Here is a 20,800-nt window from a genome sequence, read left to right as displayed (position 1 = left end):
AAAAAACCGAAACAAAAACAAAAGGAAAGAGAAATGATTATGGTGGAAAAGGGTGGAAGGCCACTCATTATCATCACCTGAGATGGCATTCTGTGTCTTCTAGGAAGTTGTTGCCTTTCTCTACTTGGAACTGTATGAGTGGAAGTTTTCTATTTGAAATATCAGAACCTTTAAAAAGTTTTTCCAGGGCCGGGCGCGGTGGCTCACGCTTATAATCCCAGCACTTTGGGAGGCCGAGGCGGGCGGATCACAAGGTCAGGAGATCGAGACCACGGTGAAACCCCGTCTCTACTACAAATACAAAAAAAAAAAAATTAGCCGGGCGTGGTGGTGAGCGCCTGTAGTCCCAGCTACTCGGAGAGGCTGAGGCAGGAGAATGGCGTGAACCCGGGAGGCGGAGCTTGCAGTGAGCCGAGACTGCGCCACTGCACTCCAGCCTGGGCGACAGAGCGAGACTCTGTCTCAAAAAAAAAAAAAAAAAAAAGTTTCTCCAGCCGGGCTTAGTGGCTCATGCCTGTAATCCCAGCACTTTGGGAGGCTGAGGTGGGTGGACCACATGAGGCCAGGAGTTCGAGACCAGCCTGGCCAACATGGTGAAACCTGACTCTACTAAAAATACAAAGGTTAGCCAGGAGTGGTGGCACACGCTTGTAATCCCAGCTACTCAGGAGGCTGAGGCAGGAGAATCACTTGAACCTGGGAGGTGGAGGTTGCAGTGAGCTGAGATCCTGCCACTGCACTCCAGCCTAGGTGACAGAGTGAGACTATGTCTCAAAAAAAAAAAAAAAAGTTTCTCCAATTGTGGTTACATTTTCTTTTTCCTCCGTTACTCTAGTTCCCTGGAGCCTTCTACTTTGTAGTGAGAGACAAATGTGGATATGTGATAACTGGAAACTTGATCCATTCAATTATTTGCTTTCTCATGTTAATGTTTTGAATTAAAAGCAAAGTATTATGTATTTAGACACATTACTCCTTTACAGAAATGTTTAAAAGACAAGTATTGAAAGTAAGTCTTAGGGCCAGATGCAGTAGCTCACACCTGTAGTCCCAGCTACTTGGGAGGCTGAAGGGAGAGGATGGCTTGAGGCCAGGAGTTTGAGGTTGCAATAAGCTGTGATTGCTCCATTGCACTCCTGCCTGGGTGACAGAGCAAGATCCTGTCTCTGAAAAAAAAAAAAAAAAACAAAGAAGAAGGAGAAAATAAAATAAGTTTTAGGTCGATATTTTTATATTACTGAACAATAATTAGTGTTACGTTTTGTTTCTAAATTTTTCTTTATGTTCATAGTTCTTTCAGATACAAATATAGCCTTTTTTCTAAGTGGTTATATTAGCTTTCTGTTGTTGTATAACAAACTTACTGGTTTAAAACAATATCCTTTGTTAGTTCATAGTTAGTTCACAGTTCTGTAGGTCAGAATTCAGGGTGGGCTTGGCTGGGCTCTCTGCTTAGCTGCTTCTTCTTCTTCTTTTTTTTTTTTTTTTGAGTCAGAGTCTTGCTCTGTTGCCGAGGCCGGAGCGCAGTGGCATGATCTCGGCTCACTGCAACCTCTGCCTTCTGGGTTCAAGCGATTCTCCTGTATCAGCCTCCGGAGTAGCTGGGGTTACAGGCATGTGCCACCACGCCTGGCTAATATTTGTATTTTTAGTAGAGATGGGGTTTCACCATGCTGGCCAGGCTGGTCTCCAACTCCTGACCTCAGGTGATCCACCCACCTGAGCCTCCCAAAGTGCTGGGATTAGAGGTGTGAGCCACTGCACCTGGCCTCTGCTTAGCTTCTTACAAAGGCCAAAATCAAGGTGTGGGCCTGGCTGGGCTCTTTTCTGAATGCCCTGGGGACAGTCCATACCCAGTCTCATTCAGATTGTTGGCAGATTCTTGTTCCTTGCGACTGTAGGACTGAGGTCCCTTTTTATGCCAGAGACCTTTTTCGGCTCCTTAAGGTCCCCTCCATTCCTTGTCACGTGACTCCCTCCATCTTCAAACCGCAAGTTGAGTCCTTAATGATTCAGATCTTTTTCATTTCCCTTTCTGCTACCAGCAGGAGAAAACTCTGCCTTTAAAGGACTCCAGTGATGAGATTAGGCCCACTTGGATAATCTCCGTTTTGCCATGTAATATGGCATCAATATGGGAGTAGCACCAGAAATTGAAGGTCATGGGACCATCTTAAAATTCTGCCTACCATAGGTGCTAAGAAAATACTTGACAAACCTTGCGCAGATTGACTATGTACACACAGGTATGCCACTAAGCATGCATAATTAAATTTGTTTTTTCCTTTTAGGACAGTTCTCTTTTTGAAACTTATAATGTTGAGCTTGTGAAAAAAGATGGGCAGAGTCTTGGAATTAGAATTGTTGGCTATGTTGGAACATCTCATACAGGTAAATGAATCATTTCTATTTTATATTTGGAAATTGTAAAGGATGTTAAGGTTTCTAGATAGTAAAATTAAATACTTGCAGATTTTAATTTAAATCTTGAACAATAAAACCATGAGTCTATACTAGCAAGCAGTCACTTCTCAGTGATTACAGAATCACATTTTTATCTCAATAGTTTTATAGCTGGCTTGATATCCATTAACAAAGGAATATAATTGGCCAGCTCAGTGTATAATATTTGAATTGTACCTTCTCTTGTTTGTAAAATAGCTATATTATGAATATTGTTAACATATTATGATAGATTAGATTTGTGACAAGTAAATCGATTACTGTATATATTTCGTATTGTAAATGTTCCCGAAGTATGACTATTATGTTTTATCACTAAAAAAAAGTTGAAACAAGCATTTTCATTAGAACTGTTTTCTTTTCATGTGAAAGGAATAAACTATGAGAATAAATACACAATTCAAGTATCCCTGACTAAAACTCTCTCAAATCCTATCTGCAAAGCTTTGGTAACTTTCACTATAAGATTTATTCCTTTATTATAAGAGAATTATTAGGGTAAGAAAAAATAAACCTTTCCACAAATATTTGCTAATAATATGAAAATTCAGAGTTATAAAATGTTCTAGTTTTTTTTAATAGCAAGATTACAGAGTTCATTTCCTTAAAAAAAACATTGTTATTTTGCATCCTTACAGCAGGTGGAAGGATTAAGAGTGCTAATGTATTCAAAGTCCTGAATGAAATTCATGTCAGACCACCTTGTGCTATTTTAGCCTAATGAACTATCTTTTTTCAAACCTTTAGATTCTAAGTGCCACCTTTATTTAGGTTCAGAATTTAATGACATTCAAAAGAGCTCACTGTGGATTGTATAATAATGTTACAAAAAACCACATCAAGTAGTTTTTAATATGTTAAGTCTGGTTAGAGGAATCATTAGTCCCTAAACTTACGGTTTCATTCCTAAGTGAAAGTGAATGACTGGTAGAACATTGAGAAAATTTAATGTTTATATTACTGGATAAAGGAAAGTATCATTTTACTATTTTACTTCTTTTTTTCCTTTGTTTGTTTTTGTTTTTTTTTTTTTTAGATGAGTCTCGCTCTGTCGCCCAGGCTGGAGTGCAGTGGCGCAATCTTGGCTCACTGCAACCTCTGCCTCCCAGGTTCAAGAGATTCTCCTACCCCAGCCTTTGGGTAGCTGGAAGTACAGGCATACACCACCACGCCCGGATAATTTTTGTATTTTTAGCAGAGACAGGGGTTCACTATGTTGGCCAGGGTGGCCTCAAACTCCTGACCTCAGGTGATCTGCCTGCCTTGGCCTCCCCAAGTGTTGGGATTACAGGCATGAGCCACTGTGCCTGGCCCATTTTACTTCTTTACCCTCAAAAGTTTTTTGGACTGGGTAATTAGGGGTGGCAGGGAGCACGTAAATCCAAACACAACTCAACGTGCTTTTTAACAAGTAGTCTTTGAAAATCATTTTTGCTTTATTCTATTCATTGGACTTTTGAGCAGTTCTGGAGAGGGTAGAAAAATGAATAAGAAAAGTCTGTTCAGGGAGACAAACATATAAGAAACACTTAGTTCTTTTTTAAAAACTATTATTATCATTTTTTTCTTTTCTGAGATGGAGTCTCGCTCTGTCGCCCAGAGCTGGAGTGCAGTGGCACGATCTTGGCTCACTGCAACCTCCGCCTCCCGGGTTCAAGTGACTCTTGTGCCACAGACTCCCCAGTAGCTGGGACTATGGGTGCGCATCACCACATCCGGTTCACATTCTGTAGATGTGAAATCCGCAGATATGCAGGGCCCACTGTACAAGCAAACTATCACGGTATGGCAGATGACATACTCAGTTTGTCAGAGGGAAATGGAGAATTGACAAAGAAGGCGGCATTTGAGCTATAAATGGAAAAGAAGGGTTTCAGTAGGTCAAAGTTTACCAAAAGAAAGAAACTAGAAAAGTAAAATCATGAAAATGCTAGATGTTTTGGGGAAATGTCAAGTGCGTGCCGTGGACTGGGCTTGGTGGCTCATGCCTGTAATCCCAGCACTTTGGGAGGCTGAGGCTGATGGCTCACTTGAGCCCAGGAGTTCAAGACCAGCTTGGGCAACATGGTGAAACCCTGTCTCTACAAAAAATAAAAAAAAAATTGTAGCCCCAGCTACTCGGGAGGCTGAGGTGGGATCGCTTGAGCTGGGGACGCAGAGGCTGCAGTGAGCCGTGATTGTGCCACTGCACACCAACCTGCAACCTGGGCAACAGAGCCAGACCCTGTTTGAAAAAAAAAAAAAAAGAGCCTGGTGTGTCCGGACTTTTATTTTCTTAGAAAGTTGTAGTGGAAATTGAAGTCAAAAAATAAATTTGGGCAGATTATGGAGGGCCTTGAATGTGATTCTATGAAATTTGTATATTATTTTGTTGCCAATAGGAAGTGATTTATGTTTATTTTTCTTCTACAATTTTTTTTTTTGAGACGGAATCTCACTCTGTTGCCTAGGCTGGAGTGCAGTGGCACAATCTCGGCTCACTACATCCTCCACCTTCCAGGTTCAAGTGATTCTCCTGCCTCAGCCTCCCAAGTAGCTGGGATTAGACGTGTACCATCACGCCCAACTAATTTTTGTATTTTAGTAGAAACAGGGTATTGCCATATTGGCCAGGCTGGTCGTTTTTTGTTTTTGTTTTTGAGACGGAGTCTCGCTCTGTTACCCAGGCTGGAGTGCAGTGGCGCGATCTCGGCTCACTGCAAGCTCCCCCTCCCGGGTTCACGCCATTCTCCTGCCTCAGCCTCTCCGAGTAGCTGGTACTACAGGCGCCCGCCACCACGCCCGGCTAATTTTTTTGTATTTTTAGTAGAGACAGGGTTTCACTGTGGTCTCAATTTCCTGATCTCGTGATCCGCCTGCCTTGGCCTCCCAAAGTGCTGGGATTACAAGCGTGAGCCACCGCGCCCGGCCGGTTGGCCAGGCTGGTCTTGAACTCCTGACCTCAAGTGATCTGTCTGCCTCAGCCTCCCAAAGTGCTGGGATTACAGGCGTGAGCCACTGTGCCCAGACTTTTTTTTTTTTTTTTTTAAGAGACATGCCTTAAGCTCCTGGGCTCAGGTGATTCTCATGCCTCAGCCTCCAGAGTAGCTGGAATTACAGGCATGCACCATTATACCTAGCTAATTTTTAAATTTTTTGTAGAGATGACATCCCACTCTGTCACCCAGGCTGGCCTCAAAGTCCTGGGCTCAGGTGATCCTCCCGCCTCAGCCTCCCAAAGTGCTGGGATTACAATTGTGAACAACTACACCTGGCCTACAAACAATGTTTTGAGTTTATTTGGAAATAAAAATGTAAAATCATGCAGATCTATTGTGTTTTATTTTCCAATTTCCCTTCCTGTCCCTGCCCATGGGAAGGCATTCTTTAAAATTAAAGTTTTAAATTTATAAATTTTTTATAGCCATTTGTCTGTTTCAATGTTTTATTTTATAATATATAAAGATTATTTCATGTTGCTGAGCTCATACTAATTTTTTGTTGTTGTTGTTAAGACCGTATGTACTTTTCTGGGCCAGGCATGGTGACTCACACCTGTAATCTCAGTGCTTTGGGAGGCCGAGGTGGGTGGATCACCTGAGGTCAGGAGTTCGAGACCAGCCTGACCAACATGGCGAAACCCCATCTCTACTAAATTCCAAAATTATCTGGGTGTGGTGGTGGGCGCCTGTAATTCCAGCTGCTCAGGAGGCAGGAGAATTGCTTGAACTCTGGAGGTGGAGGTTGCAGTGAGCTGAGATCATGCCATTGCACTCCAGCGTGAGCGACAAGAGCAAAACTCCGTCTCAAAAACAAACAAACAAAAGGATCATATATAGTTTTCTTATTTCTGTGTCTGTGAAGCTAACATGAGCAGTGATCTAAATATAGGCAGGAAGACCTAGGAGACTCTTGTCATAGTGATGGTAAAAAAAAAAATGAAGTTTTATGCCACATCAGTAATAAGAGACAGACTGAGAGAGAGTCAGACTTACTCTGGGCTCTCCTGAATTCCAGCTTAAATTAGAGTACATTTCATCAGGGTTCCATTACTGATTATTTTTCCAGAAAAGTAGTCATCAGTCAAATCATTTCAAATTCGGGTCACTTGAGATGGTGACAGTTTGAAATAATCCATCAATTTCTCTGCTTGTGTTCAAAATAGTATTTATCAAACCTCCAGTCAACCCCGTTAGCTAATTAACCTCTTGATACAAATTTTGCAATCAAGGCCTAATTAGAATTTTCTTCCTTTTTCTGTATATCTGTGCACCTTAAGGGGAAGCGTCAGGGATTTATGTGAAAAGTATAATACCTGGGAGTGCAGCGTACCACAATGGCCACATTCAAGTGAATGACAAAATAGTTGCTGTAAGTAACTAACCTCTGTTTTAGGTTTGATTCTAGTTGAAAAAAAGGTTCATCATTATTATAATACATGTGAGGGGGAATAGCTTAATATAGCTTTATAAGGTTTTTTAAAAAATTAAGTTTGTTATACAGTGAAATCTCATTATTTTGGACTCTTCTTCCTACATTAAATTTTTTTCACTGTCAGTGAAGAAAGGATTCACTAAACATATTGGTAAAAAAATATATTTTTTCTATACATATATGTTTAAAAGATGTTGTAGCATTATCCTAGAAAACCCTGCGAGGACCACACTGTGTTCTTTAAACTCACCCATTTTATCTATAATTAATAGGCCATTAACCAGCTCTTTTTATCTTTTTGTGAAAGTAGTTTTTCTGTTAACAATAATTATGAGTACAACTAAAATTGAGGTATTTTACATATTTAAGAATATAATAATTACCTTTTATCAATTAAAACTGGTCTTTCCCCCATTTAGTAGAAATTAGTTCAATTTATATATACAGTTATATTAATGTCTATACATATGTATACACACACATTGCTTAACATAGAAACAAATGCTGGGTGGTATGTGATTTGAATCCTTGTCCTTCAAATCTATCTAAGAAAGCACATTTCATGACTCTTGGCTTTAAAAGCCTTATGGGGAAAGTTGAAATACTTATAGCTAGCTCAAAGAAGATTGAGAGAGGAAGCCTATTGGTTCTGATAGACTTCAGGAATTGGGCTTGACACAGATTAAGAATACTGTTCTTGCTCACACTTTTTCAGAAAGCTAGAAGACCTGTTGGAGGGAGATCGGTGTGTTTCTTGAAAATATCATGTGGTGATATGAATAGAGGGATGAAGTATTAGATGACCTCTTCAGTTTTGATAATAATGGCTTCTATTAATACATCTTGTGTAATAACTGGCCATCTTTTATGGCATTTTGAATTTTGAATTGCCTCAGAGATTAAAGTCCTTTATATCTCTCAGGCTATTAGTTAAGTGACAAATTTGAATTTGCTTTCTAGTGTGTGAGGAAGTTTCTCAGCATGTTTTACTAGTTTTACATCCTTGTTCAAAAATATATCCTAAGGTCTACATTTTCTTTCTTTTCTCTCTCTTTCTTTCTTTCTTTCTTTCTCTTTCTTTCTCTTTTTCTTTCTTCTCTTTCTTTCTTATTTTCTTCCCCTTTCTTTCCCCCCTTCCCCTCTTCCCTCCTTCTCCTCCTTCTCCTTCTCCTTCTCCTTCCTTCCTTCCTTCCTTCCTTCCTTCCTTCCTTCCTTCCCTCTTTCCTTCCCTCCTTCCGTCCTTGCTTCATCTTGCTCTGTCGCCCAGGCTGGAGTGCAATGGCACAATCTTGGCTCACTCCAACCACTGCTTCCCAGGTTCAAGCGATTCTCCTGCCTTAGCCTCCCGAGTAGCTGGGTCTACAGGTGCCTGCCACCACACCTGGCTAATTTTTGTATGTTTAGTAGAGATGGGGTTTCACCATGTTGGCCACTCTGGTCTCGAACTCCTGACCTCAGGTGATCCACCCACCTTGGCCTACCAAAGTGCTGGGATTACAGGCGCGAGCCACCACACTCGGCCTAAATAATTTATTTTTGGAATGAAAGAAATTGCCTCATTTTATTCAGTGTTGCCAGAGCTAAAAATAGTAGCTAACTTGAAACCTCTGTTTAATGTTTCTCTTGGTGTTTTAGGTCGATGGCGTGAACATTCAGGGTTTTGCCAACCATGATGTTGTTGAAGTATTACGAAATGCAGGGCAGGTGGTACACCTAACCCTAGTTCGAAAGAAGACATCCTCATCTACTTCTCCACTTGAACCACCTTCAGACAGAGGTGATTAATTTGCCACCCCTCTATCCCTCAAGTAGTTTACATTTGGAAGAGTAGTTCAATTATGGAAGTTGCTCCATGCGTCTCAGCAGGAAATGTTGTCCCACCTTGTGTAATGCACTGTTGGAGAAATGAGTCAGCTCATTTGTTCATTGAAGAGGTGTTTTCTTTGTTTACTATGTCAGTCAGAATGGTAGGATGTGCACCTTGACATGCATGCACTAAGCTCTGAGAGTATCTCTAAATGGAGTTGAAAATCATTTTTTCTAAAAGCTTTCAAATTTCATTGATTACGTATGTTTGAATAATAAAGCTTTGACACCTTTTGTTGGAGGAATCTCATTTGTCTAATGCTTTGACATTTTGCAGACTTCAGGTTTCCTATTCTTTTTTTTTTTTGAGACAGTCTTACTGTCTTGCCCAGGCTGGAGTGCAGTGGCATGATCTTGGCTTACTGCAACCTCTGCCTCCTGGGTTCAAGTGATTCTCATGCCTCAGCCTCCCAAGTAGCTGGGACTACAGGCATGTGCCACCACACATGGCTAATTCTATTTGTATTTTTAGTAGAGACAGGGTTTCACCGTGTTGGTAAGGCTGGTCTCAAGCTCCTGACCTCAGGTGGTCTGCCTGCCTTGATCTTCCAACGTGCTGTAATTACAGGTGTGAGCCACCGCACCCAGCCAGGTTTCCTATTACTTTTAACAATATATTTTATTCTAATCTGCCTCTTGATTTACTTTTTGAAGTATACTGAGAGAAAATAAAACATGTATTTGTATTTTATGTTTTTTTAGACAGGTCTCACTTTGTTGCCCAGGCTGGAGTGCAGTGGCACGTTCATGGCTCACTGCAGCCTTATTTCCTAGGCTCAAGTTATCCTCCTACCTCAGCCTCCTGAGTAGCTGGGACCATGGGCGAGCACGACCATACCCAAATAATTTACTTTTATTTTTTTTGTAGAGATGGGGTCTTTCCTGTGTTGCCCATGCTAGTCTCGAACTCCTGGGCTCAAGTGATCCACCTGCCTTGGCCTCTTAAAGTGTTGGGACTACAGGTGTGAACCACAGTGCCCGGCTGCATGCCAGTTTTTAATTATCAACTTATAAACATATAGATGAACAAAAGCTGATAATCATGGAAACACATATTCAATTTAGAATGAGTGACTTACTGGGTGCAGTAATTCTAGCCATGCTTGGTGGCTCAGGCCTGTAATTCCAGCACTTCTGGAGGCCGAGGCAGGAGAATCGCTTGAGGCCAGGAATTTAGGATCAGACTGGCCAACATAGGGAGACCCCTTCTCTACAAAAAATTAAACATTAGCCAGGCCTGGTGGCACCCACCTGTAGGCCCAGCTACTCAGGAGGCTCAGGCAGGAGGATCACTTGAACCTAGGAGTTTGAGGCTTCAGTGTGCAAAAAAGTTGCCACTGCATGCCGGCCTGGGTGACAGAGTGAGACCTGTCTCTTAAAAGAAAAAAAAAAAAAGTGACTAGTTAAATAACTAGGGAGTAAGAAATACTTCAATTAGAATATGACCGAAGATCATTTTTTTCTGGAAATATTCCTCTGAAGATACAATACACCTGGAAGCCTTTGCTTTCGGCCAGTAGTGATTTGTATTTAAATCGGAACTTTTTCTCTTTTATGTGATAGTAGAACTTTTGTTACTGAAAGACAGATGCCCTGCCAACTGCATCCAATGTATGAGATTAAAAATTGCCTAAATAGTACAAATTGTACAAATGCCATTAAAAATTTTTTTAAAAATTATTTATTTATTTATTTATTTTTGAGATGGAGTTTCACTCTCGTCACCCAGGCTGGAGTGCAATGGCATGATCTTGGCTCACTGCAACCTCCGCCTCCTGGGTTCAAGCGATTCTCCTGCCTCAGCCTCCCGAGCAGCTGGGACTACAGGCGCTGCCTGCCACCACGCCTGGCTAATTTTTTGTACTTTTAGTAGAGACGGGGTTTGATTATGTTGGCCACTCGAGCTCCTAACGTTGTGATCCACCTGCCTTGGCCTCCCAAAGTGCTCGGATTACAGGCGTGGGCCACCGCGCCTGGCACAAATGCCATATTGACCTTAAGTGGCTTACATAAATATTTATAAAAATATGTCTTTTTAATTAAAATTTTTTTTATTTTTATAGATTCAAGGGATAAATGTGCAGGTTTGTTACATGGATATATATGCATAGTGTTGGGGTTTGGTCTTCCAGTATACCCATAACCCAAATAGTGAACATCATACTGAATATGTAATTTTTCAACCCTCACCCCCGCTCCACCAGCCTCCTTCATCCTGGGATCCCTAGTGTTTATTATCTTCTTCGGCATGTCAGTGTGTACCCATTGTTTAGCTTAGTGAGAACATGGAGTGTTTAATTTCCTGTTTCCGAGTTATTTCACTTAGAATAATGGCCTCCAGCACCATTCATGTTGCTGAAAACAAAACATAATTTCTTTCTTTTTATGCCTGTATAATAGTCCATGATGTATATATACCACATTTTCTGTATCCTATCATCTGTTGATGGACACTTAGATTGCTTTCATGACTTTGCTATTGCAAATTGTGCTGAAATAAACATACAAGTACATGTGTCTTTTTGATAGAACTATTACTTTTCCTTTGGGTAGAAACCCAGTGGTGGAGTTACTGGGTCAAATGGTTGTGCTATTTTTAGTTCTTTAAGAGATCTCCATACTGTTTTCCACATCGACAGAAGTTGTACTAATTTACATCCCCACCAACAGTGTATAAGTGTTCTCTTTTCTCCACATCCTTGCCAATATCAGTTGTTTTTTGACTTTTTAATAATGGCCATTCTGACTGATAGGTATCTCATTGTGGTTTGAATGTGGATTTAATTGCAGGATTGTTAGTTTGCTGGCTACTTATATGTCTACTTTTGAGAAATGACTGTTCATGTCTTTTGCCCACTTTTTAATGATCGGTTGTTTTATTCTTACTGAGTTGTGTGAATTCCTTCTAGAACCTGAATATTAGTCATTCATTGGAGACATAGTTTGCAAATATTTTCTCCCATTCTGTAGGTTGTCTGTTTACCGTGTTGACCACTTATTTTGCTATGCAGAAGCTTTTTTTAAAAAAATTTTTTTTATTATACTTTAAGTTCCAGGGTACATGTGCACAAAGTGGAGGTTTGTTACATATGTATACATGTGCCATATTGGTGTGCTGCACCCATTAACTCGTCATTTATATTAGGTATTTCTCCTAATGTTATCTCTCCCCATCCCCCCACTCCACAACAGGCCCCAGTGTGTGACGTTCCCCACTCTGTGTCCAAGTGTTCTCATTGTTCAGTTCCCACCTATGAGTGAGAACATGCACTGTTTGGTTTTCTGTCCTTGTGATAGTTTGCTCAGAATGATGGTTTCCAGCTTCATCCATGTCCCTACAAAGGACATGAACTCATCCCTTTTTATGGCTGCATAGTATTCCATGGTGTATATGTGCCACATTTTCTTAATCCAGTCTATCATTGATGGACATTTGGGTTGGTTCCAAGTCTTTGCTACTGTGAATAGTGCCGCAATAAACATACATGTGCATGTGTCTTTATAGCAGAATGATTTATAATCCTTTGGGTGTATGCCTAGTAATGGAATGGCTGGGTCAAATGGTATTTCTAGTTCTAGATCCTTCAGGAATCTCCACACTGTCTTCCACAATGGTTGAACAAGTTTACACTCCCACCAACAGAGTAAAAGCATTTCTATTTCTCTACATCCTCTCCAGCACCTGTTGTTTCCTGACTTTTTAATGATCACCATTCTAACTGGTGTGAGATGGTATCTCACTGTGGTTTTGATTTGCATTTCTCTGATGGCCAGTGATGATGAACATTTTTTTCATGTGTCTGTTGGCTGCATAAATGTCTTCTTTTGAGAAGTGTCTGTTCATATCCTTCACCCACTTTTCGATGGGGTTGTTTGAATTTTTCTTGTAAATTTATTTAAGTTCTTTGTAGATTCTGGATATTAGCCCTTTGTCAGATGGATAGATTGCAAAAATTTTCTCCTATTCTGTAGGTTGCCTGTTCACTCTGATGGTAGTTTCTTTTGTTGTGCAGAAGCTCTTTAGTTTAATTAGATCCCATTTGTCTATTTTGGCTTTTGTTGCCATTGCTTTTGGTGTTTTAGTCATGAAGTCCTTGCCCATGCCTGTGTCCTGAATGGTATTGCCTAGGTTTTCTTCTAGGGTTTTTATAATTTTAGGTCTAACATTTAAGTCTTTAATCCATCTTGAATTAATTTTTGTACAAGGTGTAAGGAAGGGATCCAGTCTCAGCTTTCTACATATGGCTAGCCAGTTTTCCCAGCACCATTTATTAAATAGGGAATCCTTTCCCCATTTCTTGTTTTTGTTAGGTTTGTTGAAGATCAGATGGTTGTAGATGTGTAGTATTATTTCTCAGGGCTCTGTTCTGTTCCATTGGTCTATATCTCTGTTTTGGTACCAGTACCATGCTGTTTTGGTTACTGTAGCCTTTTAGTATAGTTTGAAGTCAGGTAGCATGATGCCTCCAGACTTTGTTCTTTTTACTTAGGATTGTCTTGGCCATGCGGGCTCTTTTTTGGTTCCATAGGAACTTTAAAGTAGTTTTTTCCAACTCTGTGAAGAAAGTCATTGGTAGCTTGATGGGGATGGCATTGAATCTATAAATTACCTTGGGCAGTATGGCTATTTTCATGATATTGATTCTTCCTACCTATGAGCATGGAATGTTCTTCCATTTGTTTGTGTCCTCTTTTATTTTGTTGAGCAGTGGTTTGTAGTTCTCCTTGAAGAGGTCCTTCACATCCCTTGTAAGTTGGATTCCTGGGTATTTTATTCTCTTTGAAGCAATTGTGAATGGGAGTTCACTCATGATTTGGCTCTCTGTTTGTCTGTTATTGGTGTATAGAAATACTTGTGATTTTTGTACATTGATTTTGTATCTTGAGAGTTTGCTGAAGTTGCTAATCAGCTTAAGGAAATTTTGGGCTGAGACAATGGGGTTTTCTAAATATACAGTCATGTCATCTGCAAACAGGGACAGTTTGACTTCCTCTCTTCCTAATTGAATACCCTTTATTTCTTTCTCCTGCCTGATTGCCCTGGCCAGTACTTCCAACACTATGTTGAATAGGAGTGGTGAGAGAGGGCGTCCCTGTCTTGTGCCAGTTTTAAAAGGGAATGCTTCCAGTTTAAGCCCATTCAGTATGATATTGGCTGTGGGTTTGTCATAAATAGCTCTTAGTATTTTGAGATACGTCCCATGAATACCTAGTTTATTGAGAGTTTTTAGCATGAAGGGCTGTTGAATTTTGTCAAAGGCCTTTTCTGCATCTATTGAGATAATCATGTGGTTTTTGTCTTTGGTTCTGTTTATATGATGGATTACATTTATTGATTTGCGTATGTAGAAACAGCCTTGCATCCCAGGGATGAAGCCAGCTTGATCATGGTGAATAAGCTTTTTGATGTGCTGCTGAATTCGGTTTGCCAGTATTTTACTGAGGATTTTTGCATCAATGTTCATCAGGGATATTGGTCTAAAATTCTCTTTTTTGGTTGTGTCTCTGCCAGGCTTTGGTACTGGGATGATGTTGGCCTCATAAAATGAATTAGGGAGGATTCCCTCTTTTTCTATTGATTGGAATAGTTTCAGAAGGAATGGTACCAGCTCCTGTTTGTACCTCTGGTAGAATTCGGCTGTGAATCCATCTGGTCCTGGACTTTTTTTGATTGGTAGGCTATTAATTATTGCCTCAATTTCAGAACCTGTTATTGGTCTATTCAGGGATTCAACTTCTTCCTGGTTTAGTCTTGGGAGGGTGTTATGTGTCCAGGAATTTATCCATTTCTTCTAGGTTTTCTAATTTATTTGCACAGAGGTGTTTATAGTATTCTCTGATGGTAGTTTGTATTTCTGTGGGATCGGTGGTGATATCCCCTTTATCATTTTGTATTGTGTATATTTGATTCTTCTCTCTTTTCTTCTTTATTAGTCTTGCTAGCAGTCTATCCATTTTGTTGATCTTTTCAAAAAACCAGCTCCTGGATTCATTGATTTTTTGAAGTGTTTTTTATGTCTCTGTTTCCTTCAGTTCTGCTCTGATCTTAGTTATTTCTCGCCTTCTGCTAGCTTTTGAATGTGTTTGCTCTTGCTTCTCTAGTTCATTTAATTGTGATGTTAGGAAAGATTTTAGATCTTTCCTGCTTTCTCTTGTGAGCATTTAGTGCTATAAATTTCCCTCTACACACTGTTTTAAATGTGTCCCAGAGATTCTGATACATCGTGTATTTGTTCTCATTGGTTTCAAAGAACATCTTTATTTCTGCCTTTATTTCATTATTTACCCAGTAATCATTCAGGAGCAGGTTGTTCAGTTGCCATGTAGTTGTGCAGTTTTGAGTGAGTTTCTTAATCCTGAGTTGCGCTGTGGTCTGAGAGACAGTTTGTTGTGATTTCTGTTCTTTTACATTTGCTGAGGAGTGCTTTACTTCCAACTATGTGGTCAATTTTGGAATAAGATGTGGTGCTGAGAAGAATATATATTCTGTTGATTTGGGGTGGAGAGTTCTGTAGATGTCTATTAGGTCTGCTTGGTGCAGTGCTGAGTTCAAGTTCTGGATATCCTTGTTAACTTTCTGTCTCGTTGATCTGTCTAATGTTGACAGTGGGGTTTTAAAGTCTCCCATTATTATTGTGTGGGAGTCTAAGTCTCTTTGTAGATCTCTAAGGACTTGCTTTATGAATCTGAGTGCTCCTGTATTGGGTGCATATATATTTAGGATAGTTAGCTCTTCTTGTTGAATTGATCCCTTTACCATTATGTAATGGTCTTCTTTTTCTCTTTTGATGTTTGTTAGTTTAAAATCTGTTTTATCAGAGACTAGGATTGCAACCCTTGCTTTTTTTTTGTTTTCCATTTGCTTGGTAGATCTTCCTCCGTCCCTTTATTTTGAGCCTATATGTGTCTCTGCACATGAGATGGGTCTCCTGAATACAGCACACTAATGGGTCTTGACTCTATCCAATTTGCCAGTCTGTGTCTTTTAATTGGGGCGTTTCGCCCATTTACATTTAAGTTTAATATTGTTATATATTAATTTGATCCTGTCATTATGATGTTAGCTGGTTATTTTGCTCATTAGTTGATGCAGTTTCTTCCTAACCTCGATGGTCTTTACAGTTTGGCATGTTTTTGCAGTGGCTGGTACCGGTTTTTCCTTTCTTGTTTAGTGCTTCCTTCAGGAGCTCCTGTAAGGCAGGCCTGGTGGTGACAAAATCACTCAGCGTTTTCTTGTCTGTAAAGTATTTTATTTCTCCTTCACTTATGAAGCTTAGTTTGGCTGGATATGAAATTCTGGGTTGAAAATTCTTTTCTTTAAGAATATTGAATATTGGCTCCCCACTCTCTTCTGGCTTGTAGAGTTTCTGCTGAGAGATCCACAGTTAGTCTGATGGGCTTCTCTTTGTGGGTAACCCGACCTTTCTCTCTGGCTGCCTTTAACATTTTTTCCTTCATTTCAACCTTGGTGAATCTGACAATTATGTGTCTTGGGGTTGCTCTTCTCTAAGAGTATTTTTGTGGTGTTCTCTGTATTTCCTGAATTTGAATGTTGGCCTGCTTTGCTCGGTTGGGGAAGTTCTCCTGGATAATATCTTGAAGAGTGTTTTCCAACTTCGTTCCATTCTCCCTGTCACTTTCAGTTACACCGATCAAATGTAGATTTGGTCTTTTCACGTAGTGCCATATTTCTTGGAGGCTTTGTTTGTTTCTTTTACTCTTTTTTCTCTAGACTTCTCTTCTCGCTTCATTTCATTGATTTGATCTTCCATCACTGATACCCTTTCTTCCATTTGATCAAATCGGCTACTGAAGCTTGTGCATGCGTCACGTAGTTCTTGTGCCATGGTTTTCAGCTCCATCAGGTCATTTATGGTCTTCTCTACACTGGTTATTCTAGTTAGCCATTCGTCTAATCTTTTCTCAAGGTTTTTGGCTTCCTTGCGATGGGTTCAAACATCCTCCTTTAGTTCGGAGAAGTTTGTTATTAATGATCTTCTGAAGCCTACTTCTGTCAGCTCGTCAAAGTCATTCTCCATCCAGCTTTTGTTCCCTTGCTGGCGAGGAGCTGCAATCCTTTGGAGACGAAGAGGCACTCTGGGTTTTAGAATTTTCAGCTTTCCTGCTCTGGTTTCTCCCCATCTTTGTTGTTTTATCTACCTTTGGTCTTTGATGATGGTGACCTACAGATGGGGTTTTGGTGTGGATGTCCTTTTTGTTTATGTTGATGCTATTCCTTTTGATTGTTGGATTTCCTTCTAACAGTCAGGACCCTCAGCTGCAGGTCTGTTGGAGTTTGCTGGAGGTCCACTCCAGACCCTGTTTGCCTGGGTATCACCAGCGGAGGCTGCAGAACAGCAAATATTGCAGAACAGCAAATGTTGCTGCCTGATCCTTCCTCTGGAGGCTTCGTCTCAGAGGGGCACCCAGCTGTATGAGGTGTCAGTCGGCCCCTGCTGGGAGGTGTCTCCCAGTTAGGCTACTCGGGGGTCAGGGACCCACTTGAGGAGGCAGTCTGTTCGTTCTCAGATCTCAAACTCCGTGCTGGAAGAACCACTGCTGTCTTCAAAGCTGTCAGACAGGGACGTTTAAGTCTTCAGAAGTTTCTGCTGCCTTTGTTCAGCTACGCCCTGCCCCCAGAGGTGGAGTCTACAGAGGCAGGTAGGCCTCACTGAGCTGAGCTGTGGTGGGCTCCACCCAGTTAGAGCCTCCTGGCCGCTTTGTTTACCTAGTCAAGTCTCAGCAATGGCAGATGCCCCTCCCCCAGCCTCGCTGCCACCTCGCAGTTCGATCTTGGACTGCTGTGCTAGCAGTGAGCAAGGCTCCATGGGCATGGGACCTGCTGAGCCAGGCGTGGGATATAAATTCCTGGTGTGCCGTTTGCTAAGACTGTTGGAAAAGTGCAGTATTAGGGCAGGAGTGTCCCGATTTTCCAGGTACCGTCTGTCACAGCTTCTCTTGGCTAGGAAAGGGAATTCCCTGACCCCTTGTGCTTCCGAGATGAGGCAATGCCCCACCCTGCTTTGGCTCACACTCTTTGGGCTGCACCCACTGTCCAACCAGTCCCAATGAGATGAACCCAGTACCTCAAATTGGAAATGCTGAAATCACCTGTCTTCTGCGTCGCTCACACTGGGAGCTGTAGACTGGAGCTTTTCCTATTTGGCCATCTTGGAATCCTTCCCTATAATGGTGTTTAATAGCTCTGATAGAGCTCTTGGCTTCAGTTTACCATGCCAACTGAATGTAGGGATACCTAGTATCTGTGAATGAGCAATTCTTGATTCTTGTGCCTCAGCCTCCCCAGTGGCTGGGGTTACAGGCACGCACCACCACACCTGGCTAATTTTTGTAGTTTTAGTAGAGATGGGGTTTCACCATGTTTGCCAGGCTGGTCTTGAATACCTGACCTCAAGTGATCCACCTGCCTGGGCCTCCCATAGTGCTGGGATTACAGAGAGCCATCGCACCCGAACTTAATTATTTTTGATAAGAATACTTTATAAGTGATGTGCAATTATTTAAAAAACAACCTAGAATCACTCTTACGCAACTTACAGTTGAGAGTGAAAACTTGGGTAACTCCTATGGTTTTTTTTAAAAACAGGGTCTCACTCTGTCACCTAGGCTGGAGTACAGTGGCATGATCATAGCTCACTGCAGCCTCAAACTCCTGGGCTCAGAGAATTCTCCCATCTCAGCCTCCCAAGTAGCTAGGACTACAGGTGCACATCACCATGTCTGGCTAATTTTTAAAGAAGATTTTTTTGTTTGGGGGTAGAGATTGGGTCTCACTAAGTTGCCCCGGCTGGTCTCAAACTTCTGGCCTGACATGATCCTCCCACCTTGGCCTCCCAAAGCACTAGGATTATAGCCATGAGCCATTGCTCCTTTCCAGTTCCTCTATTATTTTACTTAGCTCAGTTTAGCAAAGTGAGGACTCTCTACACCAAGGGGAATTCTCTCTAACTCCCTTCTAAGTAATAAGGTTACCTGTGTAGGCTTGTTTGTCAGTGTCATGATGATGTCATGCCAGAACATAGGAAAGCCCATAGCAATTGGTCCAGCTATTCTGCAGGTCTTGCTTCCTGCCCACCAGAACAGTAACAGCTTAGGACCTTAGCATTTTTTTCTTTTCCAAGGATATATTGAAAAGCATCTAACCCCTTCTTTGTCATTGACTTTACCTTGCTTTTCTCTTCCCATTGTTTAGTTCCTTTTTCTTTTCAATGCTATTAACAAGTTCATTTTTTAAGGAATTGATTGGTTATCTATTACACATGGCATTTTCGGTTTAAGGAATCATATATGTAAGTTACCTCAGATTTAATAAGGTTGGAAATGGGAGAACAGGAGTAAATATGCTCACTTAAATATAGTCTTCAACAACTTATAATTCAAGTTAGCATTAACAAAATTAAAAAAAAATTTTTTTTGTTTTGTTTTAGGAACTGTTGTAGAACCACCAAAGCCACCAGCTCTCTTTCTAACTGGAGCAGTGGAAACTGAAACTAATGTGGATGGTGAAGATGAGGAAATTAAAGAAAGAATGGATACTCTAAAAAATGACAACATACAAGCCTTAGAAAAATTGGGTAGGCACAAAGCATTCACTTTGCGATAACAGACTTCTTCATTTGTTAACCATTTTCTGTCTTTATCGTTAATATAATGTGAGAAATCTTAGAGGCATTTTGGAGATATAAAATAGGATATTCTTAATATCAACTTTTTTTTGAGACAGAGTTTCTTTTTTTCTTTTTTTAATTTAAGTTCTAGGGTACATGTGCACAATGTGCAGGTTTGTTACATATGTATATATGTGCCATGTTGGTGTGCTGCACCCATTAACTCGTCATTTACATTAGGTATTTCTCCTAATGCTCTCCCCGCTTCCTCCCACCCCATGACAGGCCCTGAGATGGAGTTTCATTCTTGTTGCCCAGGCTGGAGTGCAGTGGCATGATCTCAGCTTACTGCAACCTCCACCTCCTGGGTTCAGGCGATTCTCCTGCCTCCGCCTCCCAAGTAGCTGGAATTACAGGTGCATGCCACCACACTGGGCTAATTTTTGTATTTTTAGTAGAGATGGGTTTCACCATGTTGGCCAGGCTGGTCTCGAACTCCTGGCTTCAAGTGATCTGCCCTCCTGGGCCTCCCAAAGTGTTGGGATTATAGGCATGAGCCACCGTGCCCAGCCAGTATCAACATTTTAACACTGTGACAGTTGGAGACAAAGCTCTTGTTTAATCTTTCTTTACTTATATTAATTTTTTAATTTTATTTTAATTTTTGTAGAGATGGGGGTCTCACTATGTTGTCCAGGCTGGTTTCAAACTCCTGACCTCAAGCGATCCTCCCACCTTGGCCCCCCAAAGTGCTGAGATTATAGGTGTGAACCACCTTAGCTTATATATTATCATTGATATGTCTATATCTATAGATTATTGCTGTTTATGCACATATAGCATATGTTTCTTTTTCATTATACATGTTTTTATTATAAAAATTAATAATGTATACATTTCTATAAGTTGCATCGAATTGCCAAGCTGTTATACCTTTATTCTTTAATTTTTTTTTAATTGATTTGCAGCTTTGTCCTTTTACTTTGTATTTTGATACCTTAGCTATTATAGTGGACTCTACTCTCCAAGCTCATTGAGTAACAGTTGCACACAGTTCCCTGCACAAAAGTGCTCTGGAAAGCCTCCCCAGCTAAATGAAACTCCTTGAGTGCTTAACACCATCCATGTTCCCGAGAAGTTTTGGCTTTTGGCTTAAAGAATAGCCTATGATTTGGAAATTTACCTTGTTCTTTTTGACTCAAGTAGATTGCAGTTTATCTTTGCAAATCTGAGTTCAGCTTAGATTTTCAGTAAAATGTCAGATGAAAATCAAGTACATTCTGAAATTAGATATAGTTTTAGAAGTATTTTTTCCATAATAAATGTTCGGTTTTTTATTATTACAATGACAAGACAAAGTTTTTCGTATCACCATTACACTCATGCTAGGGATAACAATACTCCTCTATTATAAATGCTACATGACCTTT

General features: G+C 40.7%; 1 protein-coding gene across 6 annotated transcripts in view; it reads left to right on the top strand.

Moving 5' to 3' along the window:
• PATJ (PATJ crumbs cell polarity complex component) overlaps positions 1 to 20,800 on the top strand; it is a 425,559-nt gene that overhangs the window by 43,523 nt on the left and 361,236 nt on the right. For all 6 annotated transcript variants that reach the window (XM_055235148.2, XM_055235146.2, XM_063613334.1 and 3 more), the window contains exons 9-12: positions 2,292 to 2,391; positions 6,722 to 6,813; positions 8,512 to 8,653; positions 19,191 to 19,337. In XM_055235148.2, the coding sequence (XP_055091123.1) occupies positions 2,292 to 2,391; positions 6,722 to 6,813; positions 8,512 to 8,653; positions 19,191 to 19,337 (481 nt within the window). The remainder of the gene's footprint in view (positions 1 to 2,291; positions 2,392 to 6,721; positions 6,814 to 8,511; positions 8,654 to 19,190; positions 19,338 to 20,800) is intronic.

This window comes from Symphalangus syndactylus, chromosome 19, assembly GCF_028878055.3.
Source record: "Symphalangus syndactylus isolate Jambi chromosome 19, NHGRI_mSymSyn1-v2.1_pri, whole genome shotgun sequence".
Lineage (NCBI taxonomy): Eukaryota > Metazoa > Chordata > Mammalia > Primates > Hylobatidae > Symphalangus > Symphalangus syndactylus.
Note: the sequence above shows the minus strand (reverse complement) of the source record. Positions and strands in the feature narration are given on the sequence as shown.